Source organism: Polyergus mexicanus, unplaced genomic scaffold, assembly GCF_030449975.1.
Source record: "Polyergus mexicanus isolate NDT 795.1 unplaced genomic scaffold, iyPolMexi1.0 SCAF_2, whole genome shotgun sequence".
In the NCBI taxonomy this organism is placed as follows: Eukaryota; Metazoa; Arthropoda; class Insecta; order Hymenoptera; family Formicidae; genus Polyergus; species Polyergus mexicanus.
In genome coordinates this window covers 1,553,592-1,573,799 of record NW_027223322.1, presented here as the reverse complement: position 1 = coordinate 1,573,799, position 20,208 = coordinate 1,553,592, and the positions used below count along the sequence as shown (strand labels likewise).

Below are 20,208 nucleotides of genomic sequence, written 5' to 3'. Positions count from 1 at the left end.
AAAGTGCGCAATGTGTGTACGAAAAAAGTAAGCTTTGTATTCTTTAAAATGAGAGAAATATGATAAAAATAAAGTAAGTTGCAAGTATACAGTTTCCTCTTTAGCCTTCTTTTAACAATTGACTGTACTGGAATGATCTAGAAATGCATTCGAAAATCTATGCGTCAGAATAGAGCGGCATTCGATTAACCAATCAGGACAAAAGAAATTTCTGCGTCCTGATTGGTCAATCGAGCGCCACTTTACTTCAGGTAGATTTTCGAACGCAACCTGGATGAATTGGCATGTCAGATGTCAGCCAGAGTATCGATAGATGTCAATACGAACATACGAAGAACTGTCAGAATTTGTCAGACGTTATCACGCTTGTTCATTTTAATACGTATATAATTATTTAAATCGTGAAACGTGAAACCACGCGCGATAAGCGAGCCTTCGCGAATGCATTCGTCGTGCGATCACTAAATACAGATTTGTTCGTTCACGCTTTATCTCGTGATGAATCGGCATAACCTTCGCGCGTATATACGATTCTAATTACGCGAATTAATTAAAGCGTTTCACTGTTGTGAGATTTTTTTGCTACTGGATAATACTATCGCAGTACTATGAAGTTACACGATGGAGCTCTCCGAATCACGTAATCTCGTTAAGGATTTAGATTTAACCCTTCAACCGCGAATCGCCCCGCGGTATAAGATCTGGCTTCCCCTCGCCACACAACAGGTGAGTTACAATAATTAAAAATTGACATCAATAAAGATACATTTTTCACACAAGACACAAACGCTATTATTTTTTTACATGCTGTGTAATTTTTCAGTTACGGCTTAGAAGTTTGATACAAATAATAGGCCATAATCTGAAAGCCAACGTAAATGGAGAAGTATGTTGGTTCTATTACACGTTGCATAAATCAAGCATGTCGTCTCCGTTGTATACGAGCGAGGCGATCGACAATGCCAATCCAAGATGGTTGAGCCTTGAAGTGCCCACTCTGTATGCCACAGGTTATTCAACAGCCAGTGGTGAGCGCTATTGTCTGTTAGTACAATAAATGCTTTGTTTCTTGTTCTTCTATAAGTATGCGTATATTATTTTTCATTGCATCGTTAATATGTCTCACTGTTAGTTTACGTGATTCACATAAGAAATAAAGAAATAATTGTATTCTTAAACAGAGATTATCCTAAGGATCTGGAGGCGTTCAATGCGAGATGACAATACAAATGATGTAACCCTCTTCACCTGGGCGATATCTTTCACAGGATTAATGTACATCGGTCCTAAACTTCCAACTAATTTAGAGACCATCCTGAAAAAAAATTCTTTGATATTCCATTTTCAAGGTGGATACTTCACTCCCGCATACTGCTTTGTAACAAATCCGAACTTGAATCGATATCTTTACATGAATATAAATACATCTGAAGTTAAGAGTAGTTATACTGTAAATAAGCTTAGTAGTTTAAGAAGCAAAATGCAGGCACTAAAACAGCAAACAGAGTCGGTGCAAGCACTCAGAGTACGCATTGCTTCGGGTGATGATTTTCATACTCCCAAATATCCACAAACAACTTTGAATAGACTATTGCAACCACGGAGAGTGAACAGGGAAAAGAAAATGGAAATTATGAAAATACGTAAAGAGCTAGAAATGGCTAAATTTAGAACGAAATTGTTAGACCAAGAGAGAGCGCGAAAAATGGCAGAAATTCGCGTATTAAACCAATTACATACTAATATTGTAGAAGAAAATCAAGATCACGGTAGATATATGAATAGAATATCTGATATATGTCTGAAAAAATATAGAAAAGGTAATAAAAAGACTTATTTTCCAGGTTCTGATTTGATGGAAAGATATAGAGAGCTGAATAAAGACATGAAAAGACTGAATGAATGGCGGCAAAATCACATGGATAGGGAAACGTACTTGCAAATGAGCAGTCAATTAGCGCAAAGGCGACGGCAATTAATCTCAGAATTGAGTTTAATATATTCGATTAGACAGGTATAGGAACCTTAAAAAAAAATATAAGATATTAGAATATATATCGACTAACTCTTTTCTTGATTTCATAGGATAATATTGGAAAATTCAAAATAAACGATGTTTATTTACCAGACAGCGAAGAATTAGAATTATCAAATGACACTCAAGTAGCTGTTGCATTAGGTTTCGTCGCACATACAACACAGATGATTGCAAATTTTCTGAATGTACCGACCAGATATCCTATCATACATTATGGCTCGCGTAGTAAAGTTATAGATCACATTACAGAAAGTTTACCCGACAACGACAGACAGTAAGCATATTTCGAAATTATCTTTATTTGCAAGTGTAACAAAAATTTATGCTATGTATATATCGCTCACATATATTTTTAGATTTCCACTGTTTGCTCGAAGTAAGGATAAGTTGCAATTTCATTATGCTGTATACCTGTTGAATAAAAACATCGCACAACTTCGATGGTATTGCGGCCTTCCTACTACCGATTTAAGAGCGACGCTACCAAATCTCGCTACGCTGATTAATATAAAACCCAATCAGATGCAGTATGTATTTTATAGTGTAGTATATTATCGAGCACATATTGTCTGATATATGTTCATATTTTTATTGTTTTTTGCCACATTTTTTAAATGTTATTTTGTGTATAGCTTGGACGATTCGAAACGAACATTTTCTACCTCATCTTTGGACACTGAAGGTGGCAATGGTAAACAAAATCCTCCTCTCACGCCACCACTCCAAAAAATAATTTTTGAGAAATGTCATCGCTCTTCTCGATCAATGAGTCAGTTGAAGAATATCAAGTCGTCGCTTGGATCCTCTTTGGATCAGGGTCTGGACAAACCTGTGCAATCATCTGCCTTGGATAACCAATCAAAGCGTATTTGTAAATCAGAAGAGAGTGCCATTGACAATAAAACTTTGGTACTGGCTAAAGACAGGTCGAGTAATAGCAGTAATGAGACGTTAAACGGTGCCATTTTGAATAATATCGATAATATAACTCTTAAAGATAAAGATAATTTTGTCGAGATTAGCAATAAGGTTGTTATTGAGAGTAATATCGAAATCATGATACCTACGTCGGTTTCTAAAGCGAGAAATGTCGCGGAAAGCTTGGAAAGTTCCGCAAATGCTCGAGACAGAAGTTCCAATTCTATAAGTAGCTGTGAAATGGCTCTCAGTAGTAGTCAAAATGACGTGGATGATAATTGTAATGATAATCATGCTAGAAAAGAGAGAATCGACGATAATGTGTTCCCGATTGATGACAGTTTGAGAAATGTCAAAGATGAGATAGATAATGTGTTAAGGAACGGCGAACACACTAAAGTATATAATTCCAAAAACGACGTTTCACAAAATTATGATACAAGTAGTAGTACAATTATGAGCGAACAAAATAGTACTCGAAGCTCGCTTATGGAAACTGCCATTTATAGTAGAGAAGGTTTTGCGAAATCGTGCTTATCTTTGGATAACATGTGTACTTACGAACAATCGGAACAAAAACAGAGAACAAATTCCATTTCCAGTTATCGAGAAGAATATACAAGAAACGCTGCATTACAAAAACATTGCTTTGATTCAACGTAAGTAGATATAATCTACTTATATTTTGTTGTGTGTGTGTGTGCGCGCGTGCGCGTGCGTGCGTGTGCGTGTGTGTGTGTGTAAATTAATAATTTTTCACACGTATATATGTATATATATACATAATGGCTTCTTTTAGAGAGGATAGACCGAGTTATCCTCATGTTGAGAAGTGGCCTGAAAATATTGTAAAAACAGAACTAATGGTAAACTTTGATCGATGCCTTCTCACATTTCTAATAATGTTATAAAGTATTTAAGTCATAGAATCTATTTCATATCTCTAGGTGGATACAAGATCGATTTTAAATACATCAAAATCAGACTGCTATTCGTACGACGAAGTAGAAACACCATGTGACATTCAAGCATCGAGTGAGTATATAGACATCATTAGGCGTAGTTCGGAAAACGTGTGTGCGCGCACCGAAGCTTTAGCTAACAAGAAAACCAGTTTCAAAGTTATGAAACCGCGTCTTTAAGATCTTTGCCTATGTCACAAAAATATGCCCTAATAATGATATATATATCATCAGTACCAAAAAGTCATAAAAAGACACGATCAGTTTATGTATCGGAATTACATGTGGCATCTCTTTCTTATGTACATTGTATATAATATGATAAAAATCTTATTTAAAGTTGAGTTTTTTGAATTTTTAAATTGGAATTATGAAATATATATAAAATATATAAAAAACATTATCTTTTAGTTATTTAAAAATAACAAAATAAAATGTTTATAATAAATTATTTATAAACCTTACAATGTGCAAAAATGTGAAAAGGATTACGCGTACGTGCTTTGACAAATATAAATTTATATATAAAAAAAACTAAATGTTATGTTTATTCTACAAGTCTTCTACTTATATCTTTTTTCTCTTTCCCGTTTATGTAAACAACTCGGAGAAATATTATCGGAAATACGACAGAGTCATTATTGGATATAACAATACAATATAAGATTACGGTCAGTAGAAGTGATAGTTTCTCTATGACTATGCATCTTTTTACATGTGATATACAAATATGAGAACGTTATCATCAGCTATATTATTTTATGCATTGTCCACACTTGTGTTTTTTAGTAATTTTAATCAATGTCTATATAAGTTAAAACTTTCTTAATTTTGTTAGCAAGATGTGTATAGGTATCGATACTGTATTAAGTTGCAACTCTATTATTGTAATATATTACAAATGTTCATTGTTATTATTTCTGTACGAAGGTATTTTTATTAAATTGAGGTGATATATAATACACAAGGTTTGTACATATAGATATAATAGATATTCATCTCTAGATATTTTCACTGTACTTAGCTCTAAATGTAATTGATTAATATATTTAGTTATGTTTATGATACAAGTGGTTGAATGCATCAATAAGGTGATTATATTTTTGCCATTGAGAATGTCAATCGTAAACTTATGTACGAGGACCAAGTAAAGTACATAAAATCACATAATTGCTTAGCGAAACGATCATATAATTAATTTGTAACCTAATTAGATAAACGCAAAAAGCAATCTAAGAGAATAGCAAAACGATTTTTTTATCAAATTCGTTAATAACCAATTACCGCAATGTGATAAATAAAGAGATTGTATATTTAAAGGGATAAAGGAGGAAAATTTATATCTTGTCCGCATGTTTCTAGATTTCCTTCATTTTACAATAAGCAGGTATATGTGTTATCTTAGTTTTAAAATGAAATTTTAATTTAACATTTAAAAAATTTAAGATCTATATCTGTTCATTTTTTTAAATACATTTCATGAAACATGTTAGTAATATCTTGCAATAAATATTTTTATATTTGTTCAGACACGAATATACGTAAAGATTACAGCAAATATAAAATTGCATATTTTTCTATTTGTATTACAAATGCAACATATTATGCTGATAATGTTTTTTATTTTTTATGCACGTTATATATTTCTTTGCATTACCTTCGATAAATTACAATCGCCAAGTTTTTTCGATGGAAGAAGAGGTTCTAAATATCGCTGTTGATTTTTCATATTGCTCAAACCAATTCTACTGATGGTATCTTTGTACTCTGAACAGCCTGCAAATGTCTCATCCCAGAAGGAGCAAATTTCTGAAACTGCGATTAATTCAGTTAGAAATAATAAGTATTAATGTAGAAAACAAGATATACACACTCTTCGCTGCTCGAAATCTTTACGCAAATTTTATATACTCATTATATAATATTTTCTATACGTTTAATTACTCTAATTACCTTTTTCTATCGTCTTGGCGGGTTGAATCGTCGATCTGTCCATAGCCGAATACCTGAATCTAATCGGATCTTTATAAGCATCCTTTAAATCGACGATTATCGGCGTAATCGGTGCATCCACCGCTGCCATTAATGGCCTGTATTCCGTAACGGGCAGGCCTAATAAGATGATAAAAATGATAAAGATTTTATATATATATATCAAACTTATTCCAATACAATTTGTAAACAAATATTAAGCCAACTTACTTCTCTTTTCGTAATCCGTTTTGTAAATGCTCTTCATCGTTTCGTCCATATCGCAAGTACTATCTAACATCGATGACGTGAGTTGTACCATTTGACGATCGACTTTTATTAGCTCGTCACGAAGCCGACGTTCTTTATCGGCCAACTGCTTGTATCTTTAAAAGAAAATAAGAACGATTTTAAAATGGTTTGATACGGAGAAATATTTTTATATTTGGACTGAGATTATTATAAATATATCTTGATAGAAAAATTAGAATTTACCTGACTTTTTTATTTTCTAAACTGTGAGCGTCGCATCTACAATCTTCCGGATCGGGTCTGGGAAGATACAATTGAGTATCCATCGGGGGTGGCGGTGGTCCGACAGATTTTGCATGGGGCCAATTGAAATCTTGTTTCGTTATGCTAAGAAAAGTTTCTGGCGCATTCGACATTTTGCGTCAGAGTTCGATTTCGCGAGAGTTTTCTTAAGGATTAAATTGCAAGGCACACCGGAAATTTTCGAAAACATCTAGACTAGGCGAGACAAGGCAGGGATGGATCCATGCGGAATAAATTGTTAGCGGCACCTCGCGAAAGATTAAATTTCGATATTCCTCGGAATAGCCAGACGACGCATTTTTTCACCAACACGATCGGCGTGATGGTCGCTCTGCAGAGCGCATAATGTAATATTCAATAAATGCAATTATAACTTGGACGAGGAACGATTCGGCTGTTTTTGATTCATCTTATATAAACATACGTGAATTTTGACTATCTCTCGCGTTGTATGAAATTTAGTTCTCACAAGAACGGCCAGTTGGATAATCTCGGTCAATTCGATTACGTTAGTAGGTACATATATATTTCTGCATAAATAATTACGTAATAAATTTTGATCACAGATCGAAATACACGATGACAGATAAGATCTGAAGTAGTCCATATTTTTTTTACAAATAAAATTTGAATGTCAAAATGCAAATTTTTCCTTCCTTTCTACTCTTTCCTACAACTTTACCTCTTTTATTTATTCCTTTAATTAATTACTTTATGTTATTTTTTTCAATACGCAAAATATTTTTTGTACAGACAGACGAATTATTAATACTAAACTTTTAGCTTTTTACATCGTTTTATTCAGATCGACAACTAATTGGAAATTTTTTTAATCGGATATACAGCGCTGATACTGCAGTGGGAAAGTTTTCTTCTTCGCATGATGTAATTTAACTCGCATAATGGCGTGGCCGATTTTGCTAATATTGTCTTGGTACTCGGTTCTCCAGGATGGCAACGACGTCTGTAATTCGCTGCCAATCTCGCATCTCTTTCCACGTTTGGATCCATTCTTCCGCTTGTAATCATGCTTTAAGTTTGCATTTACTCTCGAAGGAGAGGGTTGACAATGCGGCGGGCAATCAGTCTCTATCGTTATTTTTATTGGCATACGACATTGCAGTTGCTGATCGCCCGTATGTATGATCGCCCGTGCTAGGTCACGTTGTGTCATACGTGCAGCTGCTAAAAAGAAATGTAAATTCGTCCAAGTAAAAAAAAGACCACAACAACGCAATATCGGTAAACGTGCGTAATCTCCGCAATATTTTGCAAATATTTTTATCACGCTCACCGGGATCACTATAATGCGCTTGATACGTCGTTTTGAAACGGTCAGCATCCGTTCGCGCTCTTCTTTCGTCCGAACGCGTCTTCTCTAACAATCCATTTAGATCGGGACATTCTTCCTCGAGCTTTAAAAATTGAATTCGAAATTTAATCGCATTATTTTCTGTAACTAAATTCTATATATTTTATGTACTGATATTTTTTTAAATTATATTATATAATATATAAAATTCTGAGAAAATAAAATTCAGAGTATTTACTTTTCTCACGCAAATATCAGACGGCCGATCGAATTGTATTGCGTGCAAAATGGGTCTAGTCTTGGAACAAATCTTAGGTTTTGTCTGAGTCCGATCGAGACTTGCATCCAGGAGCTCTTTAAGCACTCGCGGTGAATCGGTACAAGCGCAAACTTTAACTGCGATTGGCTTGGCTGGCAGTTCAGTTTGACATATACCTAGCACGTGAGGCCAGGTATAGTCCTTCTGATAAATCGAAACAAAGTGATTTTTCTGATTCATGATTTAATTTTTTTATTTCTAGGTGATAAACAGAAGGGAATTTTATCAAGATTTTTTTAGAGGTCTCTCATCGCCGTTACACATTTTCCTGATCCTTGTCCGGCACCATCGGCAATTAAATATTGATATTAATTTTTATTAAACATAAATATAAATATAATTAACAAATTGCCAATTCTCCCTTACCTGCCAACACGTTACCCACATTTTACAGCGATAGAGATTACGTTTCTCTAAATTTCCATTACATCAATTTTAAAATATTTATGCGTTTCTTATTAATTGTTGCCATAATAAATTTTTTAAACAATTATTTTACACTTGTACGTTTACATCTTTGTACGACAAAATTTTGTATATCTTTGACCCAAATTTCGGTTAGATAGCTTAACCTTAATCGATCGTCAATTTATTAAAAAAACGCTTTTCAAATTTTTGCGTCTTTAATTATCACAAAAAATATAATCGATAAAAAATATTAATAAGAAAAATCGATCGTTAAATTTCGATTCTCCTCAATTCGCTATAATCAATGATAAAACGATTTTCATCGTAATAGTTGGCAGAATAAATAAACTCCGTTCACAGTAAATATTCGGCAGTATTACTGTTCGCATTCGTCCGTATTATTACAAACAAAGGGGCAAAGTAGCAATAAAAGACGGCATCGTAAACTGGAAATTATTGTGTTTGGCGCGATGCCGATTCGAAAAAAAAACTTATTCATTTTCAAGTCAAGCGGTTGTTATAATTAATATGAACCATAAATAAACCTTAATTATTTTCAGCTTTCGATCTATCTTCTCTTCGCGTCTTTTCTAATGTGTTAAAAAATCTCTGTTTACATATATCAATAAAGGAAAAATCCTTACCGTATTATTCGCGCGACCAGACGATTTATACATCAAATATGATAATTGCTCCGATAATGATCGGGCTTGAAAATCGATTAAAGAACGAGAATCATCCATTTGATTCTCGTCTGTAGACGATGTTCTTTCTCATCGGTGTTTGGCATCGGTCCAGAGGCAACAGATAGTTCGATGTAGATCTGACGAGCGATGACGAGCCCAGTGTTTCTCGGCCACCATCGGCAAAGGACACGTTCGCTTTATTTAGAGATTATAGATCGATTAAAAATTTGCAATGATTCCGCTTCCGGAATTTGCCTTGTTGCCTCGCTTCATTTTTCCATTGGCACTCAAGAGAGGAATTCATTTACCTTCTCTATAAATCTTTGCTCATGAAACTTACAGGCAATCTTGTTTCTAATTAATAACAAATTAAATTAGTTAATTAGCTCGGCAGATTTCTGACGAGTTTTATTTATCCGTTGTTTGCATTTTTCAAATTGCATTTTTAATTATTTCTAGCGAAAGATCATAATAAATATCCTCTTTCTTTTCCTCAACAGTTAATAATACATATGAATCCAATGTATGAACACGTGAAAGATTGATATCATCTGTATATCATTTTTTATGGTAAAACATAATTTAGTTTTACTTGTCTGAGTCATGTAAAGTGACGTTGCAAAAAAAAAAAACTGTGTTTTTCATTCGATCTTTGATTCTATTTCATGATTATGCTCGCAAATGTAAAACAAAAAATGTATAGAGAATAAGATGAAAGATCGAGATATTTTAATGGTTGTACCATAGTCGAATCTGCGGCTTCTGTTTTGACATCGTTTCAACTTTATAAAGTACCCGAATATTTATCTATCGTTATTATCGTAAAACTCGAAACATCTTCTCATCATTTCGCTACAATTTTTAGATCTAGAGGTTCATTTCTAGACCTGCTCGTTTCTCTCTTTCTCTCCTCCGGCCTGGAAATCATCTTCTCTTTTCAAATTAGTCTTTTAATCGACTAATCGATAGCTCGACAATAAGAGCTGATATTTCCATCGGCACCACGCTTTGATCCTATCCCGCAAAATCAAACATGCGATTTTTAGAATGCTTCTAAATCCGAACTGAATTTCCACCATAAGGTGTCTATCTCGTGTTGGACATCGCATTTTGGATGAAATTAGTACTCGCATATGATAGCAGTCATAATAGTAGTAGTAGTAGTAGTAGTAGTAGTAGTAGTAGTAACGAAATATTAAAAGCACCATGCTCGCGGAAAGAGAGGAGGATACGAAAGGGGTGGTCCGATTTAACCGGTATAAATCATCTCCGTCTCGCGCCTTCTCTCGTCAACTGGCGCAACACGTTTTCGACGGAAGGAAAGCTCGGAAACGGGCTGTACCCGATGGTCGCTCTAAAGATATCGCTGCGTCCACGCCGCCAGAAATAGAACCGTGACGTCGTCGCTCAACGTCGACGAAAGAAGAACGACGAAGTCGTCGTGCATACGCACAGCCGGCCTCCTAGTAGGATTTACCTACGCGAGGCGCGATAGATGGACCCTTTGCGATGCATCTCGTCAGCAACTCTATCATGCTTATTTCTCCTTTCTCACGGATTACAGGAAGCTCGTTTCCCCGTAACATGATGTAAAATCATGGAGCTTACAAAGATAGAACGTTACTCTAAATATTCCTCAATTAAACATATATATATTTTTTTTAACGTAACGTTTTGTTTGCGCTCAAGAGTGATAAAACTGTTATTTATTCTGAAAAAAAAAAAAAATCTATCTTGAATCTCTTGAATTATTATATTTATCGCCGTGTCTGTGCTTTCGAGACAGCTTGTCGGAATCTATATAGCTTTACGTCTTTAATGTTATACGAATGATCAATGGACATAACATACAAGGAACGTGAACATGAATTTTCTATATTCATCTCGTCCTAATTTATCTGCCAGGGAGATATCGAGGCTTTCGACTATCTATCGTCGAGGATCACTCCTAAAAATTCTGACGATGAAATCATCTGGATGCAGAGGTGTTTTGCGAAATGTGGCATCGCTTGTCGCGAGATAAAGGAACGATCGATTCAACAAAGAAAGAAAAGAAAGGATGAATGAAAAAAAAGCGCGTCAGAGATTTACGACGCGTTTTGTCTGCCCTTTTCCCGCTTGGGTCCAAAAGATTCGCGCGAGAAGACACGAGGAATCGGAGAAAAATCAGCGTCGCATGTTAAAAATCACCGACGCACGTGCTCTTGCGCCGTAAATCTCGACGCGGAGCAAATTATTGTTTCGAGCGAATTAGCGCGAGATAGTGGATCAACTCTGACCAGAAGCCGTTAACCCGTGATTTATAAGTCGCGTTCCTGAGCGTTCCGTTTTTTTTTTTTTTTTCTCGGTCAACCGCGAGATTCTCGCTACTTCAGAGATATGAGAAGAGAAGGCGAAAAGAGAGGGAGAGGAAAAATCGTTGACAAAGAAGAGCCGAGCTGTATACAGAGCGTGTGTCGCGGACAAATTAATGGGCCGAATTTAACGGCGCGTTGTATTAGTCGGAGACCAAGTCGTTATTATCTTGAGACACCGTCTAAAATTTCAACTTTTGAGAAAAAAATATTCCTTGTAACCCTGTGGATTTTCCATAGTTGATGAGCTTTTATAACTACAGAGCTTTATCTGTCCCATAATCACCGTCGTTTCTTTCAATAAACACTTCGATCAATTTATTTACGTTCTTCGAGTTGAAGAGTTAGAGAGTTTAAGCCAGCTATCTACTTTAGAGACTTTATTTCGATTTCGTAAATAATCGACTTGAGTCACCGCTGTTTCAAACACTTTACTTATCCTCACACATATGTTTGTCGTTAATTCTGAAATTAAAATTTCCTCGATACAAAGTCCACCTTAAAAAGAAAGTGAAATGAAATCATATAAGAAGGAAAATTTTACTTTAAACTGTCCGTGCAACATCTTGCCATTGGACTTGCCTGGAAACAATCTTCTTCTTTTTATTTTTGTCTGAAGTATCCTTGATTTCCGGTATTATTTCGCCAAAGTTTCAAGATATTTTATACAAAATTCAAATTATATATATATATCCATTTTTTTTTTTTTTTTTTTTTCCATTAAACGGCGAATATTGTAAAAATTCAGACGTGTGTTTTAAAAGCGGAACCAAAGTGCATCGTGGCGCTTTCACCCCGACACAGCACGGATAGTGACGTTTACACACGTGATGGTTTTACGTCGACACGTGCGCGTCCATGCGCAGGTGTCCCATCCCATCGAATTTACGTCGCATTTATTCGCATTCTCGACGCGGCGTCCAATTAAACGTTTGATATAAGTCTTGCTGCGCGCAACGAACGATGTCAAAAATAATCCGCGAGGGTAGAGAGAACAGGAGAGAGAGAGAGAGAGAGAAAGAGAGAAAAGGACCTCGAACAATTCGCGGAATGGCGAGAAAACTCATTCGCGTACAAAGTGTAAAATTACCGTGGCGTAAAGTGTAAAGTAAAACGCGATCATAGGCGGGAAGAGCTCTTTCTGTTGTATATAAAACGTCAGCCGAATATCCCTCGCTCGCAACGATGTCCACGTATCGCCCGGAGGATAAATGAGTCCTGGAGATTCAAGTTCCCCCTCGTTGTCGGCGGAATTAATAAGCTCGCACCGAGACGATCTCTCTTTGCGCAGAGATAAACATTCCCCTCTCTTATTCTCTTCCGCGAAAAATTATATTTTCACAAATATACGACGAGACAAAATGTAAAGAAGCCCTTATTACTGAATTGTAAGCGATTTAGTTCGAGATAGATAGCGAGGGTTCTCGAAGATGGGAATTCCTCGGACACGCGTCGCGTAAAACTGAGAATTGCCGTCGTAAAGTTTTACGTGTCGCATTTAAAATGTCTCCGCTTGACACGAAACGTCAACTCGACGTTGTCATCCCTATAATTTCTCTCTATTAGATTAATAAATTTATACGTGAGTTTAAATTGTCACAATATAAGATTAACTTTGTTAATAAAGAATATATATATATATATATATATATATTGACAATTTATTTTACGTTTATTTATTTTTTTCCACGATAATATAAAATTTCTATATATATATTTGTATTTTTATAAAATACTTATTAAATATGTCATCCTTTAATTATTACAATTATAAATAAAAATGATCGTTTTTATAAAAATTGAGGAATCATAGATCCATTTTGTTTCAATATTCTTTTTTTTTTTTTTTTTCGTTATTAATATAAGAACCCTGAATTATCCCAAACTGCCGTTCGCGTTAAGGAAAGTATCTTAATAAAGTGTTAGTTTCTGCGCGCTATAAAGTGATGATTTTTAAACACAAGTGCGAGAAACATTTCTTCCGAGAACACGAGACGCGCTGCGTTAGACATTTCTAAATTCTACTTGTCTTTCGCAATTTTCGTTATTTATCGGTGGAATAAAAAATTGGACATTCCTTTTCTCGCGCTACAAGAACATTTGGAAAATCCGACGTCAGTAAAATGAAGTATCGCGTTCTTTGATTTTTTTTAAAGAAAGGGTTAACGAACTTTGCGTCCGCTCGTGAAAGCTCGTAGAATTTTCTGGAGCTTCGACGAAACACAGAAAAACGGCGCTGTGACAACGATGTAAAGCTTGTGTCAATCCGTTCTCGGGAATTGTCTGACTGCCCGTGCTTTGTCTACTGACAGAGCTTCCGCGAAAGAATCTAAATCAGGTTATCTTTCGTATGTATATATTAAATCGAGAAAATTAAAACGAGGAAGCTGCGAGAGAGTTTGCAGGAAAATTTAATCATCTATTAAAGAGAGAGAGAGAGAGAGAGAGAGAGAGAGAGAGAGATGTTGTAAAAAGCCAGAAACGTGAATCTGGTAGCACATCTATCTGATAAATATTTATAAAATAAGGAAAACTAGAGATAATTTAAAGAATTCGGAATACTTTCAAGGCTGCTTGCTACATTCGGAAAATATTCTCAATATAATGCAGTTTCTACCGAACTACCGTTTCTACGACGATTAGATTCAATCTCAATGCAAAGATATTCCTTTCTTTCTCTAAATTAATAAAATCGCCGCATTAATATTCTCGAGTGATGATCGCACGCGAAGGTTGTTGTGTCTCACAAACACTGCCAAGAAATCTAATGCCAGTTTTTGTACTAGTTTAAATGTGATGTAAAAAAAATTGTCCCATGCAACAATAACAGTAATAAAAAAATAGTGTACACGAAATATCTTGCAAAAATGTTATCACTTAAGTTTGCATTTACGTAGATTAAATATGCATTTTTTAAGATAGATCTTTAACGATTCTTTTTTCGATTTTGTGTTTTAGAAAAATTCCAGTGAATCTTTTGCAGTAGTCGCGATATTTTTGTTGTAGCTAATCACGTGGATGCAGATTCACCTGTACGTAATGAACGTTTGCTTATTCTCGAATGCTCATAAATCTGATTCGAATTGATCATTCGCCTTATCTACGGCCTGGCACGTATATTGTGGATATTCAGGAAGAATATTATAGAGACAAGCTGCCAATAGATCGGATGTCGCTTGAATGAACGTCAGCACGTTGCGACAAAATAACAAACCTAGGAAACTACTCTCTCTTTCGATTTTCCAATAATTATATGATACTCCGATGTTCTCCCCGTTCTCGTTTCGCGAAGTTTTTGCACCGTCCTCATTCCGCGATCTATAGAATTTCTGCAAATTCCATTTATATTTCGCATTATTCAAAGGATTGCTCAACGGTGCGATCAAAAAACGCATAAAGCGGATGTACGTATGTACCTTTGTCTGTTGAATTTTAATTGCCCAACGTGTCATTTTCTCGATCAAATTTTCTAATATGCAACATTTTTAAATGCATTTTCTAATGCGTAAAATTATTTCACGCCATTATTGTTGACTATAATCATCTTCCACACCAAAGAACAATCTTTAAAAAAACTCTAAAAATTCATAAAATTCCTCATCAAATATTAGAGAATAATTTTTTTTAAAGAAAGAGTAATTTTTCTAAAGGATGTTATCCCTGTCTATTCTGATAGTGATGTATTTTCTATTATATTGTTTTATATCGATACGCGTCGATTTATTATTTATTAGAGAATATTAAATAATTATAGCAGCAAGATAATGCTGATGATGTTCAAAGTAGATGGAATGTTAATCGTGTTTATCTCTTTGTATATGTTTGCTGTTATAATTGTTTCATCGGTACATTGTCTCTACTCCAGACGCAGCATCCACGCGATTCGAATTGGGAACCAATCGCTCTCGTAAATTTGTACGTCGCTAAAGAGAAAGAGAGAGAGAGAGAGAGAGAGAGAGAGAGAGAGAGAGAGAGAAAGGTCCATCCGATTTTGATATGTTCACCAGCAACGTGGCTACAGGAGATTACACGGTACCGTCGTGTCGCTAAAGGACGGACGGCGTCGTTTGCGAGTTGGAAGGACAGTGGTTTTAAAATAAGCACCGAGAGTCCCAGCGCTCTGCCAATGCCTATCGGTCCAAGCGCTCTTTCTCCTTCTCTCTTACTCTGTCTCTCTGACTCACCTCTTCTTCTTCAACGGTGGTAGTTGATCGTGCATCGCGCCCGCAGCAGCCGCCGCGTCGTTCGCCGCCAGTCGCGAGAAGCGAGCGCGTCGTTTCGTAGTCGTTAAGCGTGTCGACTCTGGTGGTTGTGGTTGTCGACACCACAGGAGGGTAGTTAGAGAGATCCATCCGGAGAGAAGACCTCTCAGGAAAATCGCCCAAACGCGAGATCGCGTTGATTGAGAAAGACGCGCAATTTATCTCATCGTTGTGATCGTCTCTTCGACAAATTCCCAGACAACAATCACATGTCGCGTTGTGCATAGGGGCTGTAATATAGTTCAGGATAAATCGATTCGCGACGTTGTCAAGTGACGTTCTTTCCGGGGAACGTCAAGACGTTCCTGTCAACGCAAACTTGAGATCCTTGGGATTGGCGCTATAGATATCGTATCGCCAAACATTTACGTCGATCACGTGGCTCTCATGTCCGATGCGGACGACGGGATATGGTAAAATCGATTTACGACGTGTATTTCTACGAAAACGCCGCGATATCAGGTTACATAATACGTCGGACAATAATTAAAATGCAGATAATGATAGAGATTATCCTTGAGCTTGCTCTATTAATTTCTTTCGCTGCGACGCGCTCGTATTTTGAACATTATAAAATAAATGAATTGATAAATATCAATCTGTTCGATGTATCTTTATAAACGACGTTAGAATTATTTCGATTTAATTAATAGTTTGCAACCATTTAGAATTCTTTCTCGATAAATTAAAAAAAAATATCTCATTGAAAAATATCAAATTTAATTAATTAAAGTTCAGTCGATTAAACGCTAATTAATCACGTTAATTGCGTTGTTCGGAGATTGTGACATTAATGGTGCGTTCAGCTTATTGTTGGTAACAGTTTCTTAATCGCCTCATTTTTATAAACGAGTAGATAATATCGTCTAAAAATAGCGAATCCCCTCTCTCTCTCTCCCGACATCGATTAAGCTCTGATTAATCTCACAAGCATTTCGCAGCGGGTGCTCGCACTTGTATATTATTCTATTCTTCGCCTCGTATGCATATTGAACCGTGCCTCGCTCCGTTTCTTCGTTAGTTTCGCGGTACGGGCGAGTATCGGGTGATAAGAAACGCGATAAAAGAACTCGCGGATCGTGTCGGAATCGGCGTTCCTCTTCCTCTTCCGAAGCGAGCGTACGCGCTTTGTGACTCAGCCTAGATCACAGAAGATCAGTGATTCATCTGCACAGAGTGGATGACGAGATAGATACCCGGTGGCGGTGGCATGGCGGTGAGGTGAATGCTCCGGCGGTGAGTGAGAGAATCCGCGCAAATTCGGGAAGAGGAAAGTCGGAAGTGATTCGAGTCGGCGTTCGGTCGGACGGCGCCCGGTTCCCGTCGTCGACGGTGTCGCTCGCCGATTAGAGGGGAAACGCCCGTCTCGATAGATAAAAGAAGAGATCATAATCCGACTCGCAGATGCCAGGTGTCAATTACGCGCAGTCGGAACCGCGATATTCCGCGTCCAACTGGTACACCGACATCGACAGGGCACTCATGGGAATTCAAACCACCGCGCATTTCATCGACAAGTACCACTACATTATTGGTAAGAGACTTACGCTGTGATCAAGTTCGGTCGGGTGGAGCGCGAAGGAAGCCAGGGATTTATCTCGACGCGAGAAACTCTCTTTAATGAAATGCTCTCGTATATTAAAGCGCTCGTCGAACGATACAGGTTTATTATGTGTTAGTCGAATACTTTGCGGGAAGCGAAATGCACGTTCGAACTTGAAAGAGAAATTTCATAATAAATCGTTGCTTCTTGTTTTGAAAACGAGAGAGAAAGACTTCTCGTAAATTTGCCAACTCTTATGTATTCCCGTCTTTGACACCTTTGTTGAGTGGAAGTACGCGAGTAAAGCCGATCGTGTCTCGTATATGCGCAGCGATAAGCATTTCGCGTGACATTAACTTTCTTCAACGAGACGCGATCGTAAAGGATCAAATTTACGATAATGTTTAGGCACTTCGAGACACGTGTATTACATTGCGCGGGATCTGTAACGTGCGATTGACGAGCAATGAAATAACTTTTCGATTCGAGTCCGCAATGGATAAAATTTACGATTCGATTGGATTTTTGGATTTCGATCATATGTCGAATCTTGCTTCGTGCTCCTACCTCGCTCGGATAAGATATCAAAAATTCACAGCAGTAATGACGTAATTTTACCAAGTATCCTTCAAAAATACTAATAGTAAAATTCGTAGAAAATAATATATATATTAAAAAATATATATATATTTATATATTAATAAATTATTAAAAAATACAACCTATATTTTTTTAGCTCTCTTTCAAATATATCTCTTATCACTTTACAGAATGTTAAGAGGAAATTTACTTACTGATTACAAAGCTCTATGCATAATATTATTTTGATGAAAATAAAATTACGTCATTTATACTTCGAATTTTGCATAAATACATAACTTTATATATATATGCGTGTGTCAGTAGTCTTTTCGACATGTCAATGCAATATTGTAATATTTCATACGATATTTCCTTAATGCTAACTGCAATTCTATATAATCGTAAGTATTATCTCACAATAATATTTATTGATCGTATTACACTCTCTCAGTTAGCGGCTAAGTATATTTGGAATCGTGCTAACACGTGTTCTCGCGTGTAAATCCTTTTTTCTCTCCATCCTATTTATTCTGTGATTTAAAAATCGCACGAAGAGGACAACGAAAAATAACCACCTTTGACAAATGACCAACGACAATTTTTCTCCTAAATAATAATATCGATGACATGTTTTGCGAGGGCTAGATATATCGACGAGTCATCATAAGATTGATTAACCGACGCAATATTTGCGCACTGATCTACAGCAGCGCAGTGTGCTGTACAATAGAATGAAAACACTACGATATTAATATACCGACCATGTTATAATTGAAGGTCCAGATGTGAAAATCGTTCCTCGCGATTCGCTCTATATTATACAAATATTTTGTAAATAAGATATGCTGTAAAATACGGAAGACAAGTATCATCTCGAAAGAATAATGGCTGGAATTATAAATATTAGATTGTAATAAATTACACTATTGAGAGTTGATTTTTCTCAATAAATCATTTCTCGAAAAAATACGAGTGTGCTTTCGATTTTATAAATATAAATAGTAAATAAATATAAAAGCCAAGGACATATATCTTACGTAAATTAGTGCCCTATATCAACTCTCTTTAAATAAATTATACGGGACTGATTACGAATTGATTACGCATAATTTCATCGATTTATTAAGCGCTACGATTTATTCATCCCGTCCTTCGATTACTCGACTACATTGTATATATATGTATGTACGCGTTGTATGTATTACGAGCCCATTTGTCAATAAATACACGTACGCGCGTCATCAGCAGTGTGTTGCTTAAATTTAGATTATTATTTCGCACATTATTATTTCGCTGCGCGTGGTGAACGAAACAACCGACGCGCGAGAAATAGAAAAAGAGATCACGTAAGCTTAACCCAGCCCGAGACAAATCTACTCTGCTCTAGATCGTTCCGGAACCGTTTCTGTAACGAAACATGATCGACAGTCGGACGGATCGGCGATCGGGCGGGGGTGGGATCGCGCGTATATATTTAAAGATCATTCTCGCGTCAGGGATTTCCCTGGTCCGTCTTGGATACGCGCACGTCAGGCAGACTGACACGTTGATAATCCATCGCCGCGGGACCGTTTATTACACGGTCAATTGACGAGCTTCCCGATTCTCCGCTCCAAGTGCGAAAATCTGTCAGGGATTGTGGTTGCCGGAAAATGAACGCATAAATCGTGAATGTGAAGGCCAATGTTAAAACGCGTACTCTTTTTGGTATATTCGCAGCGACACGACAGGGCTCGTCTTAGAGAAAAATATTGAGAAGAAAAAAAATCATAAAATTTTATTACTTTGTGGGATATCATTTGGAACTTTTTTATCGTTCGTTTATACTATTTTTATGTGAACGAATCAAAAGGGAAATATATAGAATGAATAAAAATTACCGTATATTTCTTATAATTGTTTAATATACATAAATAATTGTGTATAGCAGTAGTAAATATTTTATTCTGCAAGATAAATATTTGTATTAATAATACGAATATAATATAAGTAATACATTTACATTTAGATTGTGATTTTATTTTCGACGAGCTATTTGTTTGATTTTCTTTAATTTCTTTTACATTAAACCGTTTTCATTTATAAACGATTAATCAATAGTTAATTATGGGCGTTTAAAAGCGTGATTTACGTTTAAAGAATCCTAACACAAATAAAATAAAAGCGTTGAGATTACATTAGACATACGAGAGTAAACCGAACGTATGCATATTTTGCATCGGAAAACCCCTATTTCTCGGGTTAATAGATTGCCTGTCGAAACGGCTTATGCATCTACTAGGATCATTTTCGTGGATT

The 20,208-nt window shown here is 36.1% G+C and overlaps 4 protein-coding genes across 7 annotated transcripts in view; 1 reads left to right on the top strand and 3 right to left on the bottom strand.

The window, feature by feature from the left end:
* Positions 1 to 290: 290 nt before the first annotated feature.
* On the top strand, positions 291 to 5,230 carry Uvrag (UV-resistance associated gene). Of its 2 annotated transcripts, XM_070313794.1 has the most exons (9): positions 291 to 726; positions 824 to 1,028; positions 1,182 to 1,769; positions 1,845 to 2,014; positions 2,086 to 2,312; positions 2,395 to 2,565; positions 2,671 to 3,615; positions 3,756 to 3,822; positions 3,904 to 5,229. In XM_070313794.1, the coding sequence occupies exons 1-9, from the start codon at positions 622 to 624 to the stop codon at positions 4,096 to 4,098; spliced, it is 2,673 nt and encodes an 890-aa protein (XP_070169895.1). In that variant the 5' UTR covers positions 291 to 621; the 3' UTR covers positions 4,099 to 5,229. The 2 variants fall into 2 exon arrangements, with proteins under 2 accessions (XP_070169895.1, XP_070169900.1); XM_070313799.1 differs by lacking the exon at positions 291 to 726 and having other exon boundaries at positions 978 to 1,044; positions 3,904 to 5,230.
* Positions 5,231 to 5,554: 324 nt separating this feature from the next.
* Positions 5,555 to 6,939, bottom strand: LOC138941391 (uncharacterized). The gene is made up of 4 exons (XM_070311014.1): positions 6,385 to 6,939; positions 6,121 to 6,275; positions 5,872 to 6,030; positions 5,555 to 5,733 (listed from the first exon to the last, which is right to left on the bottom strand). Exons 1-4 carry the CDS (start codon positions 6,555 to 6,557, stop codon positions 5,555 to 5,557), a joined length of 666 nt encoding a protein of 221 aa, XP_070167115.1. The 5' UTR covers positions 6,558 to 6,939.
* A 296-nt stretch (positions 6,940 to 7,235) lies between these two features.
* On the bottom strand, positions 7,236 to 8,264 carry LOC138943164 (uncharacterized). Its single transcript, XM_070313741.1, has 3 exons — positions 7,995 to 8,264; positions 7,739 to 7,859; positions 7,236 to 7,629 (listed from the first exon to the last, which is right to left on the bottom strand). The coding sequence occupies exons 1-3, from the start codon at positions 8,253 to 8,255 to the stop codon at positions 7,274 to 7,276; spliced, it is 738 nt and encodes a 245-aa protein (XP_070169842.1). The 5' UTR covers positions 8,256 to 8,264; the 3' UTR covers positions 7,236 to 7,273.
* A 963-nt stretch (positions 8,265 to 9,227) lies between these two features.
* LOC138943136 (uncharacterized) overlaps positions 9,228 to 20,208 on the bottom strand; it is a 91,971-nt gene continuing 80,990 nt past the window's right edge. For 2 of the 3 annotated variants that reach the window (XR_011448412.1, XR_011448414.1), the window contains one exon: positions 9,228 to 9,364. The gene's annotated coding sequence lies outside the window, so the exon portion shown is untranslated. Of the gene's footprint in view, positions 9,365 to 15,824; positions 16,016 to 20,208 lie in introns of those variants that run through there. The other variant, XR_011448413.1, reaches the window with a different exon arrangement.